Source organism: Pistacia vera, unplaced genomic scaffold (genome assembly GCF_008641045.1).
Source record: "Pistacia vera cultivar Batoury unplaced genomic scaffold, PisVer_v2 Contig40, whole genome shotgun sequence".
NCBI lineage: Eukaryota > Viridiplantae > Streptophyta > Magnoliopsida > Sapindales > Anacardiaceae > Pistacia > Pistacia vera.
The window spans coordinates 2,595,043-2,612,860 of record NW_022196224.1 but is presented as its reverse complement, the minus strand read 5'-3'; the positions used below and the strand labels follow the sequence as shown (position 1 = coordinate 2,612,860).

Genomic DNA, 17,818 nt, shown 5'->3' with positions numbered 1-17,818 from the left:
TTTACTTCAATTAATAATAGTAAGTTAATAAACATAAAATCAAAAGATGACTGTCTTCATTATAAAAAGAATAATAATAAAACACAAAAAAAAAAAATAATAATAATAAGTTAATGATATTAATCCTCTTGAGATATGATATAATAACAAGATCCCCCTGAAGTTTCTAAAATAACATAAATTCCCTTATCGTTAATGAACTATTAGTGAATGTTGAAATTTAAACTGTTCCGAGTTAGTAAATATTACCAAATAGCCCTCATACTGTTTATTTTAACACTTAAAAATAGACCTGGCAAACGGGTGGGTAGGGTGGGTACGAGACGAGTAGACATAGGTCGCGGGTAAAACGAGCATGGGTCCACGGGTCAACATATGCATGAACGGGTGCTAGTCGACCCGCAGGTCACCCGCATATAATGGCATTTTCTGTAATTTTTTTGTTTGACCCAGAAAACAACTACATATTTAACTTGCTCATTTTCATACAACAAGGAAGCACAGAGGATCACAACTGCTCCCAAAATCACGTCCAAACAATCGTCATGGTAAACAACATACCTTACTTTCAGTCTCAGATGGCTACGGCGTCAACATGACAGCGACAAAGATTGGAAGATTGAGCTGTGACGAAGGCGTGAGAAAGAGCTGCCACTAAGAGTGACTGTTGCTGTTGAGAGTGAGGCAACGTCGGAGTGAGAGAGAATGAGATTGAGAGCTACCATTGTTCGAGCGAGGTGGCGCCACATTAGAGAGAATGAGAGTGACAACCGCTACTATTCGAGTGAGGCAACGTCGGAGTGAGAGAAAATGAGAGGAGAGGAGAGCTGCTGCTATTTCGTCGTCGGCATGAGTGAGCGTGAGAGAGTTGAGATTGAGCTACTGTTTTTGTTTGAGTTTGAGAGAATGAGAGTCGCATCGGAGTGAGACAGAATGAGAGTGAGAGGAGAGCTGCAGCTACTGTTGTTTCATCGTCGGCTTGGGTTTGGGAGTTGCCATTCGTCAGCGTGAGTGAGCTGTGAGCGTGAGAGAGTTGAAATTGAGTTTAAGAGAATGAGACTGAGTCGCCCTTTTTTTTTAGTTTGAGAGTAAGGGTTTGTTGATTTGTTTTGACTTTTGAATCTTGATTAATTATTCATTTATTTTGAATTATAATTATTGAATTTTTTTTTTTAATTCAAGTGCAATACTCACGGGTATTACCCAGCCCACCCGCAATTTTTACGGGCGGACCGAGTACGAGTAACTTTGAAACGGGTATTTCAAAGGGATACTCATACCCACCTGTTAGGTGCAGGTACCCATTCACCCGCGGGTACAGGCCCTCTTTTGTCAGGTCTACTTAAAACTTAATAATAGGGAAATTTCTGTAATTTCCAAAAACTTAGGAGGATTTTTGTTATTATTTCCTAGCTTGACCGTAATAATAATTGTACAACACAAATGAAAAATTGATAAAATTATTGGGCTTGGGCCGGGCTTCGAGCTTTGGCGAGTGGGGCCCAATAAAAATTTCATCATGCTTCGTTATTTATTTGGCGGGAAAATCCCTATATTTAGCACTAAAATTTATTTAAAAAAAAAAAAAACAAAACCCTTTTCATTTCTTCAACCAAAAGGAAATTTCAATCCCAAACCCTAGACCTAAATTTTATTTCAAACAGCAAATTCCCTTTGATTTCTTCAATTTATACAAATTTTCACATCTCTGATCAGAATCGAATTGGCGATGGTCAGAGAGGAGGTCCAATTGAACGCGGCGAAGCGCGCGTATCGTAGCGCGAAGGCGGAGGGGAACCGACAAGAGGAGGCGCGGTGGGCGAATGTGATAGGTGACATGTTGAAGAATAGAGGAGAGTACGTGGAGGCTCTCAAGTGGTTTCGTATCGACTACGAAGTTTCGATCAAGTACTTGCCCGAAAAGCAGTTGTTGCCCACGTGTCAGTCTCTCGGTGAAGTATATTTACGCCTCGAGTACTTCAAGGACGCCTTGATTTATCAGGTAGTAGCTTAGTCGTTTGTTTTGATGCTGTTTGGTTGCTCAGAGTATGTCGGTTGAGTTCGAAATGTTGAGATTCTGATTGTATTGGCACATTTAGTCGGTGAAGGATTAAACATAGTATTTGTCATATTTTGCAAGAAATAGACTATTATTATTTATGTTAGTAGATTTATATTCTGTATTTTTGTCCAAGTTTCACATCATTCAGTACAACACAGACCTGTATTATATAGATTTCTTGTTTTATTTTTATTTTTTTATTGATACCGAACATTTGTAGTTAAGTCTGTGATTTTCATATGCTTATCTTTTACCATTTGGTGTTCAATTCAAGCTTTGTATAATCAGGATTTGGAGGGTTTAGTGTAATGTGGACCTTGTAATTGAGAAAAGTCTTATATGTAGTTTTTGATTGTTTTTGTGGTTTATAGAAAAAGCACTTGGAGCTTGCCAAGGATACGGGTGATCTCGTTGAGCAGCAAAGAGCTAGCACGCAACTTGGTCGTACATACCATGAAATGTTTTTAAGATCTGAAGATGATCACTACTCAGTTCGCAATGCCAAAAAGTACTTCAAGTCTGCAATGAAGTTGGCTCAGACTCTAAAGGAGAGCCCACCAAGTAATAGATCTTCTTTCCTTAAAGAAAATATTGATGCACATAACAATATTGGAATGCTTGAAATGGACCTTGATAATTTGGAATCAGCCAAGAAATTCCTTACCAGAGGATTAGAGATCTGCGATGAAGAAGAGGTGAGTGAAGATGATGATGGCAGAAGCAGGATTCATCACAACCTTGGAAATGTTTATATGGAGCTGAGAATGTGGGATAAATCTCGGGAACACATTGAGAAGGACATCATAATTTGTAAGAGAATTGGACACTGCCAAGGGGAGGCAAAAGGGTATATTAATCTTGGTGAGCTGCATTACAGGGTTCAAAAGTATGAGGAGGCCATTCTTTGTTACCATAAGGCACTTAATCTGGCAAAATCCATGGAAGATGAAGATTCTTTGGTTAGCCAAATTGATCAAAATATTGAAACTGTGAAGAAAGCCATGAAAGTGATGGCTGAATTGAAGAATGAAGAGCAAAATCTGAAGAAGCTAACAAGAAATATGGTCAGTGCAGAAGGCACATCAGGTGAACGGAAGTGTCTGCTGCAGCAGAATGCATCCGTTGACCGTCTCATTGAGAAATCAAGCATGATCTTTGCTTGGCTGAAGGTTTGCTTTCTGTAGATCACACACTATCGCTGCTCTTTCAATCTTCTTGATCATTAATTGCTATTCATCATATGAAATAGTTGTCAAAAATCCTTTAAATATTGTATATAAATTGGATGTAGTCACTGCTGATCCATTAGAAGAAACAAATCAGTTGGATATGCTTTTTCATTCATGCTAATTTTGGTAAATTTTCATTGTCTTTTCCTTCTTATTTTTTTTAAAGCTGTTTCCTTTGAACCTTTCTTGATTAGCATGTCAAGAGTAATTCATGATTCTGCTGTTTTGTAGTCGGACGCCTTCATGCCATTTTGAACTTTGCTTCATTGTCATGGGTCATGCTATCATGTCTAATTTTAATGTAGAAAACAGAGAATGGTAATTCATGGTGACAGAAGGTGATTGTGAGAATGGGAGTTTAGAACTTTCTACTGGTTAATATATGTTAGTCTGCTATGTTTGAGGCACCAAAGAAAATATGGTTTACAAGATTTACTGTATCACTGGTGAAGAGAAGTCAAAACTTTAGACCACCCCACCTATGTTTCTAAAGCAATTACAACTCTTAGAAAGCGCTTAAAGCTGAATGTATTTTTTTCTCTCATATGAATTAATAGACATATAAAGGCTACCACTATTCTTATTCTAACAAGACTAGGAAATTCTATATTGACGCTAAATAATTTGTAAATATTTTACTAATAAATTATTTTAAAATAGAAAGACCTAGTGTAGCATAATGACTAAACTGAATCCCAAATAAAAAGCATTCACCACAGCTGCAACCCATGTTTAGCATTTCCTGATTTTACTAGATTTCTCATCCCCCCTAAAATCAAAAGAAAGAATCTCATAAACAAACTTAGTTACTTGGAATGAGGACCACATTGAATGAAATCCATTTTTTTATAAATTAGTTTATATATGTTTTCCATGGAAGCTCTTGTTTTTGCAGAGCAGATTGTTGGAATTTGTTCTATGTTTACTGCATTCCTTTTGAAGTTTATATGTAATATGGCTTTTGATTCATATCTTAAATTTAAGATGCAGAATGCTAAATATGCTCATAGGCTAGCTATACATGCATTTGTTTCCTGCCTCTACATTTAAGCTGTATGTATGGGTTGTTTTGCACATTTTAGAGGTCTTCAGAAGGAATTGATGCAGCTGGCAATTAGTTTATTTTTGTCCTATCTAATTTATATCCTTTTTGTGTCTTCTGTGACAACTTTTTGTTTAGCATCGTGAGTTTGCAAAAAGGAAGAAAAGAATAGCAAGCGAACTTTGTGACAAGGAAAAGCTTAGTGATTCTTTTTTAGTTATTGGAGAATCATACCATAAGCTCAGAAAATTCAAGAAAGCCATTAAATGGTACACAAAGAGTTGGGAAATATACAAGTCAATTGGCAATATGGAGGTAAGTTTGGTGGTAGCAGTATGATCTACTATTTACATATTCTGTTGATTTCAATAGAGGGATAGCATAACCCTGAAATTAGAATCCGTCTTATATGTGTATATATTGGTGACCTTGAGTCCTTGACAATCAACATACTTTCTCAGCTGGAGTTTTCAGGTTCTGGATGGTATTACTGTCCAGAGAATGTGGATATCATATTGGCAGTTATGTTCATGGATATGCTGTACTTTTGGTGGTTGGTCAAATACTAACCTTAAAAGGCTATTTATTTCAGGGTCAAGCATTGGCAAAGATTAACATCGGTGATGTTTTGGACTGTGATGGTGATTGGGCAGGAGCACTTGATGCTTTTGAAGAAGGCTATAGGTAATTTATTTGCATTCTTGATTTTTCTAGTGAACTAGAATTTTCCTGGGAGTTGGAACCTGTAATGGCTTCTTAAGTTGCATAAGTTCTTGGAAGAGGGAATTACTTCATCACAAGCTGAACATTTCTCATAGATGAACTAGATATGTTGCAAAGAAATACATTCTTTTTAATAACTAATATGGGTTTAATATGCATTGCATACATTTTACCGCTCTTTGGATATATAAGAAGACCATATTAATTACTACAAAATGTAATAAAACAAACTACAGTGGTGTACCAAATCCATGGTTTCCTATGGTAGTGCCCAATGATAGTTTGACCACTTAATTATGCAGTTTTTCTAAACACTGCCACATGTTTTATTTTAAGAAACCAGATTCAATCTGCTTTTTGCTAGCCATAGAGATTGCATAAAATTAAAGTTCTTAGCCAAGGATGCAGTTCACCTCGACAATTTACTCAAAAGTTGATAGATTTTGATAGTTTGTCTAAAGACTAGAGGAGAGTACGTGGAGGCTCTCAAGTGGTTTCGTATCGACTACGAAGTTTCGATCAAGTACTTGCCCGAAAAGCAGTTGTTGCCCACGTGTCAGTCTCTCGGTGAAGTATATTTACGCCTCGAGTACTTCAAGGACGCCTTGATTTATCAGGTAGTAGCTTAGTCGTTTGTTTTGATGCTGTTTGGTTGCTCAGAGTATGTCGGTTGAGTTCGAAATGTTGAGATTCTGATTGTATTGGCACATTTAGTCGGTGAAGGATTAAACATAGTATTTGTCATATTTTGCAAGAAATAGACTATTATTATTTATGTTAGTAGATTTATATTCTGTATTTTTGTCCAAGTTTCACATCATTCAGTACAACACAGACCTGTATTATATAGATTTCTTGTTTTATTTTTATTTTTTTATTGATACCGAACATTTGTAGTTAAGTCTGTGATTTTCATATGCTTATCTTTTACCATTTGGTGTTCAATTCAAGCTTTGTATAATCAGGATTTGGAGGGTTTAGTGTAATGTGGACCTTGTAATTGAGAAAAGTCTTATATGTAGTTTTTGATTGTTTTTGTGGTTTATAGAAAAAGCACTTGGAGCTTGCCAAGGATACGGGTGATCTCGTTGAGCAGCAAAGAGCTAGCACGCAACTTGGTCGTACATACCATGAAATGTTTTTAAGATCTGAAGATGATCACTACTCAGTTCGCAATGCCAAAAAGTACTTCAAGTCTGCAATGAAGTTGGCTCAGACTCTAAAGGAGAGCCCACCAAGTAATAGATCTTCTTTCCTTAAAGAAAATATTGATGCACATAACAATATTGGAATGCTTGAAATGGACCTTGATAATTTGGAATCAGCCAAGAAATTCCTTACCAGAGGATTAGAGATCTGCGATGAAGAAGAGGTGAGTGAAGATGATGATGGCAGAAGAAGGATTCATCACAACCTTGGAAATGTTTATATGGAGCTGAGAATGTGGGATAAATCTCGGGAACACATTGAGAAGGACATCATAATTTGTAAGAGAATTGGACACTGCCAAGGGGAGGCAAAAGGGTATATTAATCTTGGTGAGCTGCATTACAGGGTTCAAAAGTATGAGGAGGCCATTCTTTGTTACCATAAGGCACTTAATCTGGCAAAATCCATGGAAGATGAAGATTCTTTGGTTAGCCAAATTGATCAAAATATTGAAACTGTAAAGAAAGCCATGAAAGTGATGGATGAATTGAAGAATGAAGAGCAAAATCTGAAGAAGCTAACAAGAAATATGGTCAGTGCAGAAGGCACATCAGGTGAACGGAAGTGTCTGCTGCAGCAGAATGCATCCGTTGACCGTCTCATTGAGAAATCAAGCATGATCTTTGCTTGGCTGAAGGTTTGCTTTCTGTAGATCACACACTATCACTGCTCTTTCAATCTTCTTGATCATTAATTGCTATTCATCATATGAAATAGTTGTCAAAAATCCTTTAAATATTGTATATAAATTGGATGTAGTCACTGCTGATCCATTAGAAGAAACAAATCAGTTGGATATGCTTTTTCATTCATGCTAATTTTGGTAAATTTTCATTGTCTTTTCCTTCTTATTTTTTTTAAAGCTGTTTCCTTTGAACCTTTCTTGATTAGCATGTCAAGAGTAATTCATGATTCTGCTGTTTTGTAGTCGGACGCCTTCATGCCATTTTGAACTTTGCTTCATTGTCATGGGTCATGCTATCATGTCTAATTTTAATGTAGAAAACAGAGAATGGTAATTCATGGTGACAGAAGGTGATTGTGAGAATGGGAGTTTAGAACTTTCTACTGGTTAATATATGTTAGTCTACTATGTTTGAGGCACCAAAGAAAATATGGTTTACAAGATTTACTGTATCACTGGTGAAGAGAAGTCAAAACTTTAGACCACCCCACCTATGTTTCTAAAGCAATTACAACTCTTAGAAAGCGCTTAAAGCTGAATGTATTTTTTTCTCTTATATGAATTAATAGACATATATAGGCTACCACTATTCTTATTCTAACAAGACTAGGAAATTCTATATTGACGCTAAATAATTTGTAAATATTTGACTAATAAATTATTTTAAAATAGAAAGACCTAGTGTAGCATAATGACTAAACTGAATCCCAAATAAAAAGCATTCACCACAGCTGCAACCCATGTTTAGCATTTCCTGATTTTACTAGATTTCTCATCCCCCCTAAAATCAAAAGAAAGAATCTCATAAACAAACTTAGTTACTTGGAATGAGGACCACATTGAATGAAATCCATTTTTTTATAAATTAGTTTATATATGTTTTCCATGGAAGCTCTTGTTTTTGCAGAGCAGATTGTTGGAATTTGTTCTATGTTTACTGCACTCCTTTTGAAGTTTATATGTAATATGGCTTTTGATTCATATCTTAAATTTAAGATGCAGAATGCTAAATATGCTCATAGGCTAGCTATACATGCATTTGTTTCCTGCCTCTACATTTAAGCTGTATGTATGGGTTGTTTTGCACATTTTAGAGGTCTTAAGAAGGAATTGATGCAGCTGGCAATTAGTTTATTTTTGTCCTATCTAATTTATATCCTTTTTGTGTCTTCTGTAAAAACTGTTTGTTTAGCATCGTGAGTTTGCAAAAAGGAAGAAAAGAATAGCAAGCGAACTTTGTGACAAGGAAAAGCTTAGTGATTCTTTTTTAGTTATTGGAGAATCATACCATAAGCTCAGAAAATTCAAGAAAGCCATTAAATGGTACACAAAGAGTTGGGAAATATACAAGTCAATTGGCAATATGGAGGTAAGTTTGGTGGTAGCAGTATGATCTACTATTTACATATTCTGTTGATTTCAATAGAGGGATAGCATAACCCTGAAATTAGAATCCGTCTTATATGTGTATATATTGGTGACCTTGAGTCCTTGACAATCAACATACTTTCTCAGCTGGAGTTTTCAGGTTCTGGATGGTATTACTGTCCAGAGAATGTGGATATCATATTGGCAGTTATGTTCATTGATATGCTGTACTTTTGGTGGTTGGTCAAATACTAACCTTAAAAAGCTATTTATTTCAGGGTCAAGCATTGGCAAAAATTAACATCGGTGATGTTTTGGACTGTGATGGTGATTGGGCAGGAGCACTTGATGCTTTTGAAGAAGGCTATAGGTAATTTATTTGCATTCTTGATTTTTCTAGTGAACTAGAATTTTCCTGGGAGTTGGAACCTGTAATGGCTTCTTAAGTTGCATAAGTTCTTGGAAGAGGGAATTACTTCATCACAAGCTGAACATTTCTCATAGATGAACTAGATATGTTGCAAAGAAATACATCCTCTTTAATAACTAATATGGGTTTAATATGCATTGCATACATTTTACTGCTCTTTGGATATATAAGAAGACCATATTAGTTACTACAAAATGTAATAAAACAAACTACAGTGGTGTACCAAATCCATGGTTTCCTATGGTAGTGCTCAATGATAGTTTGACCACTTAATTATGCAGTTTTTCTAAACACTGCCACATGTTTTATTTTAAGAAACCAGATTCAATCTGCTTTTTGCTAGCCATAGAGATTGCATAAAATTAAAGTTCTTAGCCAAGGATGCAGTTCACCTCGACAATTTACTCAAAAGTTGATAGATTTTGATAGTTTGTCTAAAGACCATTGCTGTTCTGGCTTTCTAAGAAACCAGACTCAATCTACATTTTGCTAGAAATAAGCCACATAACATGCATAACCAAGCATCCACTTCACCTTGGTCAGTTTACTCAATAAGTTGATACTTTAAACTGGGAAAATCATGGTTTTTTTTTTTTTTTTTTTTTGGTGTGTGTATATATGTTTTCATTACTATTGCAACTAATTTAATCATCATCATTATTTTCTTATAGCAGGTTTTGCCATTACTTTCAGATTACTATATTGAGCAGATTTAGTCTGGAATTTTAACATCTTTTAAGATAGACGTTGTGTACCATGTCTCTTATTGCAAGAATTTTCAGCCAAGAAAAGAAAATGAGAAATGAAAAAATGTTAGATCATTTGTTTCCATTGAGCCAGTATGAATTATCTAAGGCAAATTGTAATGTCATTTTTCCTTGTACTTGCTTGAAAATGCACCCTTTTTAGCTTATATTGATCTCAACTTATTTGAAATTGTAATTATTTGGTATTGCAGGATTGCTGTTGAAGCTAATCTTCCTTCTGTTCAACTTTCTGCACTAGAGAATATGCACTATAGTCACATGATAAGATTTGACAATGTTGAAGAGGCCAGGTAAATGTGTTTAATGCGGTATTTTGTCTCATGCACTATGGAGGATGGTGAGAAGAGATTTTGCATTCCAGAGGGGCTATTAGTCACCTATTACACCGTTTAAGGCTCAGTTCTCTGTCTGACTGTGATTAAGATGTGAAGTCTTAAAGATGAAAGCCAAAACCTTAATAATTATATTTTGTGATACTTTAACTTGAATTCTGTAACATATAAATTTCACTACTTTTGGAATTTTGGATTATATTCTTGACAAAAAATTTCAATATTTGCCTAAAGAAAGTTCTTTTCTATAGGAGGTTGCAGCTTGCAATTGATAAGCTGAAAGATTCAGAAACCACAAATCTTGAAGCACAAGAAGTGGCAGGGGATATCTGCTCTGAGACTGACACAGAAGGGAATGATCACTTGTCGGATGGTAGGTCTTCTGCAAGTTGCTCTCCAAAGATGAGTAAAGCTGGTTCTGGTCAATCAAAATCTTTAGCTGGTGTAGAAGAGTTTAAAGATGATGTACCTCTAATTTCAATTCTTCAGTCCAGCAAAAGGTCAGCCAAAATGAGAACAGCTTATGTTCAGAAACAGAATGTTACTAAAAAGCCAACTGAAGCCTCTCCAAAAAGTTTGTCTAAATTAACTGATAGTCAGCAGACAGGTGTTGGTCGGAAACGTGTTCGGGTAGTTCTTTCAGATGATGAAGGTGAAATGCATGATGATGTAGAATGCATGAAAGGAAGATTTCACAAGAATCTAGTTGAAGATATTGCTACTTCTGATGAAAGTGAGTTTTCTTAACCATTATTGATTTGATCTTACATTGTCATTACTATTAAAACTTAGTTGTGATAGGTGTTTTCTTTGCCTGGTTGCAGTCAAGAATAAAAGTGGTCCAGGTAGTCCTTGTATATTTCAGGTACGCTAGCAGTTTTGTCAATCCTTGAAGTATAATGCTTTCATTCTGAAGTTGGTGGCCAATTGCTTAATCCACTTTGTTTGAGCAGGATGTCACAGCAGCGACTTCCAAATGTGCTAACAATTCTGGCAATTGTATTAATGTTGAAGAAAGCACATGTTCGTACAAATATATGAGTCCTAAACCAGCCACTCCAAATGCAAATGCCATTAGATGCTCCGCAGAAGTTCCTTCCGAGTCTAATTTTGCTACTAGTGTTTCCAAAGATGATATTGATGTCTCAAGGAACATACTGCATAAACACAGGCCATCTAACTCCAAGTTGCATAATCCTGATGATGATAATGATGTGAGTGTTATTTATCTCTTGCTAGAGTAGATGGGTACTCACATACCATTTATGGTTGCACTGCATTGTTGTCATTGCCATTATAGAAAATGATGAGTAGGAAGTATTCCTTGTGGATGGCTCCATTTTGCTGTTTCATCATGCTTAAAAAGTATATCATCCATCATTGACTGGGTGCCTTTGGTAGACCCATTGATTTATCTTCAGAAATAAAATCCAGCCATGCATCGGGATCCACTCTCTCTCAAGTCAGTTGATCTGATATTTCTTTGGGCCTGATCTTGATGCTGTTGCCATTAAGGGTTTATCAGTACTTTCTTATTTGATTTTCTTAAATGAATGCTTATTAGCTCATATCATGATATGCTGTGCATGTATCAACAAGAATGGTGTACATACTCCATCATTTTACCTCATTTGTATCATATGGTTATTGTTGTCATGTTTTACTAACCCATGATCTGTTGCACTGATTGCAGCAATGTATAACATTCAAAGTTGACAATGATTTGATACATTTGGAAGCTCGTTCATTAATTGATGGTGACAACTTTAACTTTGAGTAATTGAAGGTTGAACTGGCATGCTTATACTATCTGCAACTCCCTATAGAGAAGAGATCTAAAGGTAGGAATCTACAACCAAATCCTTTATGCTGGTGATCAAAATCAGGTCATATATGAACTACCTAGCTAGAAATATACCTAATTTAAGTTGATGAAGGAATTAGTTGCTACTGAATGTGTAACAGTACATTAAAATTTCTATGGATTAAAATTTTAAATCGAGAATGGTTGCTTTGTAACTTCTTAATTCTTAATTGTGACGTGGTTTTGTTATCAGCTAAACAAGTGCATGACACAGGTACTGTAGTGTTCTAATAAACATTATCATCATGTGTATAATAACATTTAAGTTGTCAAATAAATGTCATAAAATGGCCTTGACAATGAAGGCTCATTTCTGGTTGAGGATGTCTAAAGTATCAAACACCGCTGTCTGACTGTGGATTACATATAATTTTCATGTTTCACACACAGTTCAGCTTTATATGTGTTAAGTGTGGGCTACCACCATGGCTGCACTTTCAGATTACATTTTGTTGGGAAACTTACGTGTATTGCTCAGAAAAACTACTTTATAAACTAGAAATAAGAGATTGATTTTTGTATTTACAAGATATATAAATGTGCCTTATATATTTCAGAAATAATATTTTAACAACAAAAAAAATGGAAGTGTGTCATGTATTAATATTTTAGGAAAGTAGGTTTGTTTCTTTTCTAAATCTTGTTCTTAAAAACAGTGAAAATATCTTGAATTATTTCTTTGTTTAATATTAATTTTTGAGAAAATGATACTTTAGTGTTTCCAAAATCATTTTTTTCAATTGGAGCACTTCTTTTGTTTGTCTATTTTTAGAATTGGAAAACAAAAAGTGAGCACATCTTATCAAAAGAACAAAAATTTTGTGGCCTGAAATGTCTTTGGATTGATGCAAGCTTCATTATTATTTTCATTTCATTTTTCATATCTTGTGCGTTTCTCATTGTTCAGAAGTTTTCTTTAAATTTAACTAAATTTCTTCTAATATACAAATTTTGTCTCACCAGGTCTGTTGCCCATAATTCAGCATATTAAATGTGATGAAAGAGCTCTAGAATCCTTGGAAGCATTTGAAACTCTCAAGGATCATCTGGGAAAACATTTGGTTGAAGTCCTTATTGATGGTATGCTTTATGAATTCCTTTTTATTGCATGAAGTCTGCTGTTGTAACCCATTGTTCTTTGTTTCTAGGTTCTTAACTGCTGTGGCATGAATAATAATCATTTTTGATGTTTTAACTACTGCAATTTGGGAACACTTTTTTTCAATCCATATCATTTTGCTAAAAACAATATGTTTTGTCCTTGTATGGATGTACATGCTTAAATAATTTCAAGTTATACTAAATTTGATGAAATTGATCAAGATGCTGGGCCATTAAGAATTGATTTTATTCAATACTTTCAGCTTAAATTTCTTCTGTTAATAGGAACTGAACTTAAAGCCCCACCCCTCCCAGATTTATTCACTAGGTTAGATGCTGTTAGTTATATCTCAATTGGCAGTAACTAGTAGGATTCGAGACTGACTATACAATTCAGAGGTAAGAATCTAGGTTCAGTCCCTTCTAAATTTCTTTAAAGGGGTAACATATTCGTAATATATTCCATTTATTGTTATCTTTCAGGGTGGGTTCAAAAGCGCTTGATGAAGCTGTACATTGACTGCTGCAAGGAGATATCTGAGGCACCCAATATGAAGCTGCTTAAAAAACTATACATCTCGGAGGTAAGAATATAGGTCCAACAGGTGCTAGTCAGTGAAAATATGTTCTTCTCTTGTTCCCTGTTGTACAAATTTTTGCTGGCCAAGTTATTAGATTCTCCCCCTTTGAGGTTCAAATTGTTTCATGTATTTTTCTGTTAATCTGTTTAACAGGTAGAGGATGAAGTCATAGTGTCTGAATGTGAATTGCAAGACATCTCAATAACTCCATTGTTGAATGCCCTGCACACCCACAAAGCTGTTGCCATGCTAGACCTTTCTCACAATTTGTTAGGTGACACTATCTGGTTTCTAGTCCATTGTTCATTCCCTTAGAGTTGTTTATGAACTGCATATTGGTTTATGAACTGCATATTGTGTGCTCACCTTTATTGACATTCTTAGACTTAACTATATCTTGAGTTCCTGTCACTTTATTTCTCAAGATATGAATACTACTCCACTGTGCAATCTAATTGGCTGACATTAGCCACCTATTGGTTTGTATTTCTTCTAGGAAACGGAACAATGGAGAAACTTCAACAATTTTTCTCATCTTCTGGCCAAAAATACGGCGACTTAACTTTAGATTTGCATTGCAATCGTTTTGGTCCAACAGCTTTATTTCAGGTTTGTAATCCTGTCCCGACATCTTTATTTCTGCATCTGCAAAAGACTCACAATTTCCTTAGGCCTGTCTTCTACTGATTGATTTAAAGGTTCAGTGTCCTTAATACATTGAATCATTCAAACTCCATATTCTTTTGAAGATTTAAATCATGATTTGACCTCCCATTGTACCTTTATCTCCTTTTACATGCTCTACAGATTCTATTGCTTGATTGAGGGAAATAACTTTATTTGACTTGTCTTTGCACTTTCCTGCTATTGGACTCGGCTTAGATACCATTGAACCACTGGGCATTGAAGACTGGAATTCTATACAAATGCAATTATTCTTCTTACAACCCTTAAATCCTTCAGAGATGCTGATTCTATGCTTTTAGTACTTTTTTCCTTCTTTATTATCAACATGCAGTGAACAATACCTTCATTTGACTTCTTAATATGCTTGTCTTATTGCAAATCATCAGATTTGTGAATGTCCTGTGCTATTCACCCGACTGGGAGTGCTTAATCTCTCTGGAAATCGCCTTACTGATGCATGTGGATCTTACCTTTCAACAATCTTGGAAAATTGCAAAGGTGAATGATTTTCCACTTCTCAGTTAATTCAGTTTTTTTCTTTCTTGGGTCAAAGTTTACGTTGGTTCTTGCCTGCATCAAATGGTTGTCATTATATTTTTCTTTTTCTTTTCTTTCTTCCATATTTTTTTTTTTTGGGATCCGTTACCATTATGCACTAAGTAGTTAGGATTAAATTTTTGTAGAGTTGAATTAGTCCAATTTCAATCCATTTATCTGGCATTTATGCTTGATGTGGGTTCTTGTACTCCATTGATCTCCTTATTTCTTCTGCTAATAGATGCTCTTGTTTTCTAGCCCTGTACAGCCTGAATATAGAACACTGTTCTATCACATCTAGAACAATCCAAAAGGTTGCTGATGCACTCAGTGCTGAATCTATACTCGCCCAGCTCTGTATAGGTACACTTACCAAATAGGTTAATAACGATGGCCAGTGTATTGCTTTTTGTTGCATATAAAGTTCTCTAAGTCTCACTTCTTTGACAGGAAACAACCACCCTGTAACTGGGAATGCTATCATTAATTTATTGTCCAAACTTGCTCTTTTGAAAAGGTTTGAATGTAGAACTAAATTCTTGTTTTCCTTTAAATGTTTTTGAACTTAATGCATCCATTAGTCATATACGCTAAATTTAAGTATTTGACTGTGTAGTTTTTCGGAGCTGAATCTAAATGGTTTGAAGCTCAGCAAGCCTGTTGTCAATAGCCTTTGCCAACTTGCTAGTACCGCATGTTTGACAAATCTTATGCTTAGGAGCACTGGCGTAGGAACTGTAAGTACTGTCAGCTTATGTTTCCTACTTATTTTTGGAACTTTGAATGTACCATAAGCAAGTTTCAACCCCTCATTTGACTGGATCTTGATGTTATATGCAGGATGATGCACTACAATTAACCGAGTCATTGATCAGTGGGGCTCAAGAATCTTTGAAACTTGACTTGTCATACTGTGGAATAACATCAATTTTCATTCACAAACTTAATGTCGATGTTGGTCTAGTACATAGCATTCTTGAACTAAACCTGGGAGGAAATCCTATTATGCAAGAGGTTTGTTATTTATCAATTTTTTTGCCAATGGTTACACGTATTTTTTTACAAATGTATTTGTCTCACTGGAAATTTAATTCGTAATTTCTTGTTATTCCTTGAACATTTCCCTTATTTTCTTAACACAAACAATTATACAAACAGGGTGGCCGTGCATTAGCATCACTGATTATGAATCCTCAATGTTGTCTAAAAGTTTTGGTACTAAACAAGTGTCAGCTGGGGCTTGCTGGAGTTCTTCAACTAATCCAGGCACTAGCAGGTCTGAACCATAGAACCTAATTTTGTTTCCCATCCTCAAACTAGCTTTTTTATTTATTATTATTATTGTTACTATTGATTTTATTATTTCATGCAGAGAATGTCACTGTAGAGGAGCTCAATCTTGCTGATAATGCCGAACTGGATAAACAATTAGCTCTACGATATGACTCGACAGAGAATTTGAACCCAGAAGTTTTACAGCCCAAACTCAATACATCTGAACTTTCAGTCAAGAGGTGCGTGTCCATGGAAGCCGACCCTGATATACAGGGTTCATGTCAAATGAACACCGACTACAATAACCTTGAAGTTGCTGATAGTGAAGACTTGGACGATCAGAACAGAGTAGAAAATGCTGCATCTGCATTTGATGACAGTTGCACAAGCCCATGTCAAAAGAATTCATCTCTGGAGTGTCAATTCGTTCAAGAGCTCTCAACCGCAATTAGCATGGCAAAGCAGTTGCAGCAGTTGGATCTCAGCAACAACGGTTTCTCAACACAAGCTGCTGAAACATTATATTCCGCTTGGTCATCTAGATTAGGAGTTGCAAATGCCTGGAAGCACATTAAGAATCAGACAATCCATTTATCAGTCGAAGAAAACAAGTGCTGCAGAGTAAAACCCTGCTGCAGAAAGGAATTGACTTAAGATTGCTACCAGAATCTTTCTTCTTTTAAGCTAATTTTGCAACTGCAATTAGTAACAGGATTATAGCATATTATTATTCAATCAGCATTGCCGTGGAACCGCGATGACTGGTAATACCTCTTAGCCATGTTTTCATCATATTTTACTCTGATTGTTTGACTAGCAATTTGTATAGTATTACATAGGACATGTATAGATACTTGGCACAAAAAAAAAAAAAAATGATCTCTTTTGTTAATAGTTTATTTAAGCATTATTTATGAACAATGAATCTTACCTCTATCTTATACTAGAAATTAAGTGCATGCATCCTACCAATTCAAAACTATTATTAGAGGAATAAAATACCATTTGATTCTTTAGACTATTGAGTTTTTAAAATTAATCACACAAGTGGTAGTCGACTAGTTTCTTGTGTAATTTCTATTAGATAAGTTCACTACAGATAACGTGATATTCTCAATTATAAATACCTTTTATAGACCCACATAAATGTATATATATATTTTCTTGATGATCAGAGTATTCAAGTTATAATTTACACGTATTTCAATTAATCTTCAGGACCTTCGAATTATTGATCGGATAAGAGTTTTAGTAGTTATTTTTATTAACAACCAAAAAGGAACTTGAATTCAAAACTTTTTGAATAATACACGTAGGAGTCTTTATCAAATCATTCGGTTACTTAAAAACAATTTACACATAATGTATGTACACTTATCTTTTGGGTATAATTTGAATGATTAGCCATAAATTTTAGTCAAATTGAGTATTAGATAATGTGATCCATATATATATATATATAATATATGATTAATTTAATGTAATCTAATAATCCCCGTTAGACATCTAACAATCAACTTATTAGTGGGCACTTTTTACACTCAAATAGTTTAATTAAACATAGCCATTGTTGCCATTAAACAAGAGACGTGTTTGATGAGTCACTGAGTCAATATAATATTGTCATTTTTTATTCCAATAAATATAAATCTTGCCCTCAATTTTAGGGCAAAATCTAGAGGGATATCTTCATCTCATCATTAAACTTGGTGGTAGCTCTCCTCCGCCTAAAGTATTAATAAAAATACCTGATGTTATTGTCAAGTACTATATTATCAAAAAAAAAAAAGGATTAATTTTAATATATTTTAGTCAAACCTAGTGATAGGAGGATAATGAAATTATTTTTATTAAAATTAAAGAAATAATGAAAAATATTAAAGCTTGTTAAGGGGATTTTGACTGAAAAAATAACATAAAAGTTTA

General features: G+C 34.9%; 1 protein-coding gene across 1 annotated transcript; it reads left to right on the top strand.

Moving 5' to 3' along the window:
- Nucleotides 1–1,624: 1,624 nt before the first annotated feature.
- Nucleotides 1,625–16,726, top strand: LOC116141524 (protein TONSOKU). The gene is given in 20 exon segments (XM_031427028.1): nt 1,625–2,002; nt 6,105–6,902; nt 8,143–8,319; nt 8,597–8,688; nt 9,707–9,805; nt 10,099–10,580; nt 10,811–11,019; nt 11,197–11,212; nt 11,560–11,688; nt 12,675–12,791; nt 13,296–13,396; nt 13,547–13,667; nt 13,890–14,002; nt 14,467–14,578; nt 14,876–14,980; nt 15,068–15,134; nt 15,234–15,354; nt 15,458–15,631; nt 15,776–15,893; nt 15,990–16,726. Coding segments are annotated over 20 exon segments (3,981 nt in total). The 5' UTR covers nt 1,625–1,729; the 3' UTR covers nt 16,547–16,726.
- Nucleotides 16,727–17,818: the final 1,092 nt, after the last annotated feature.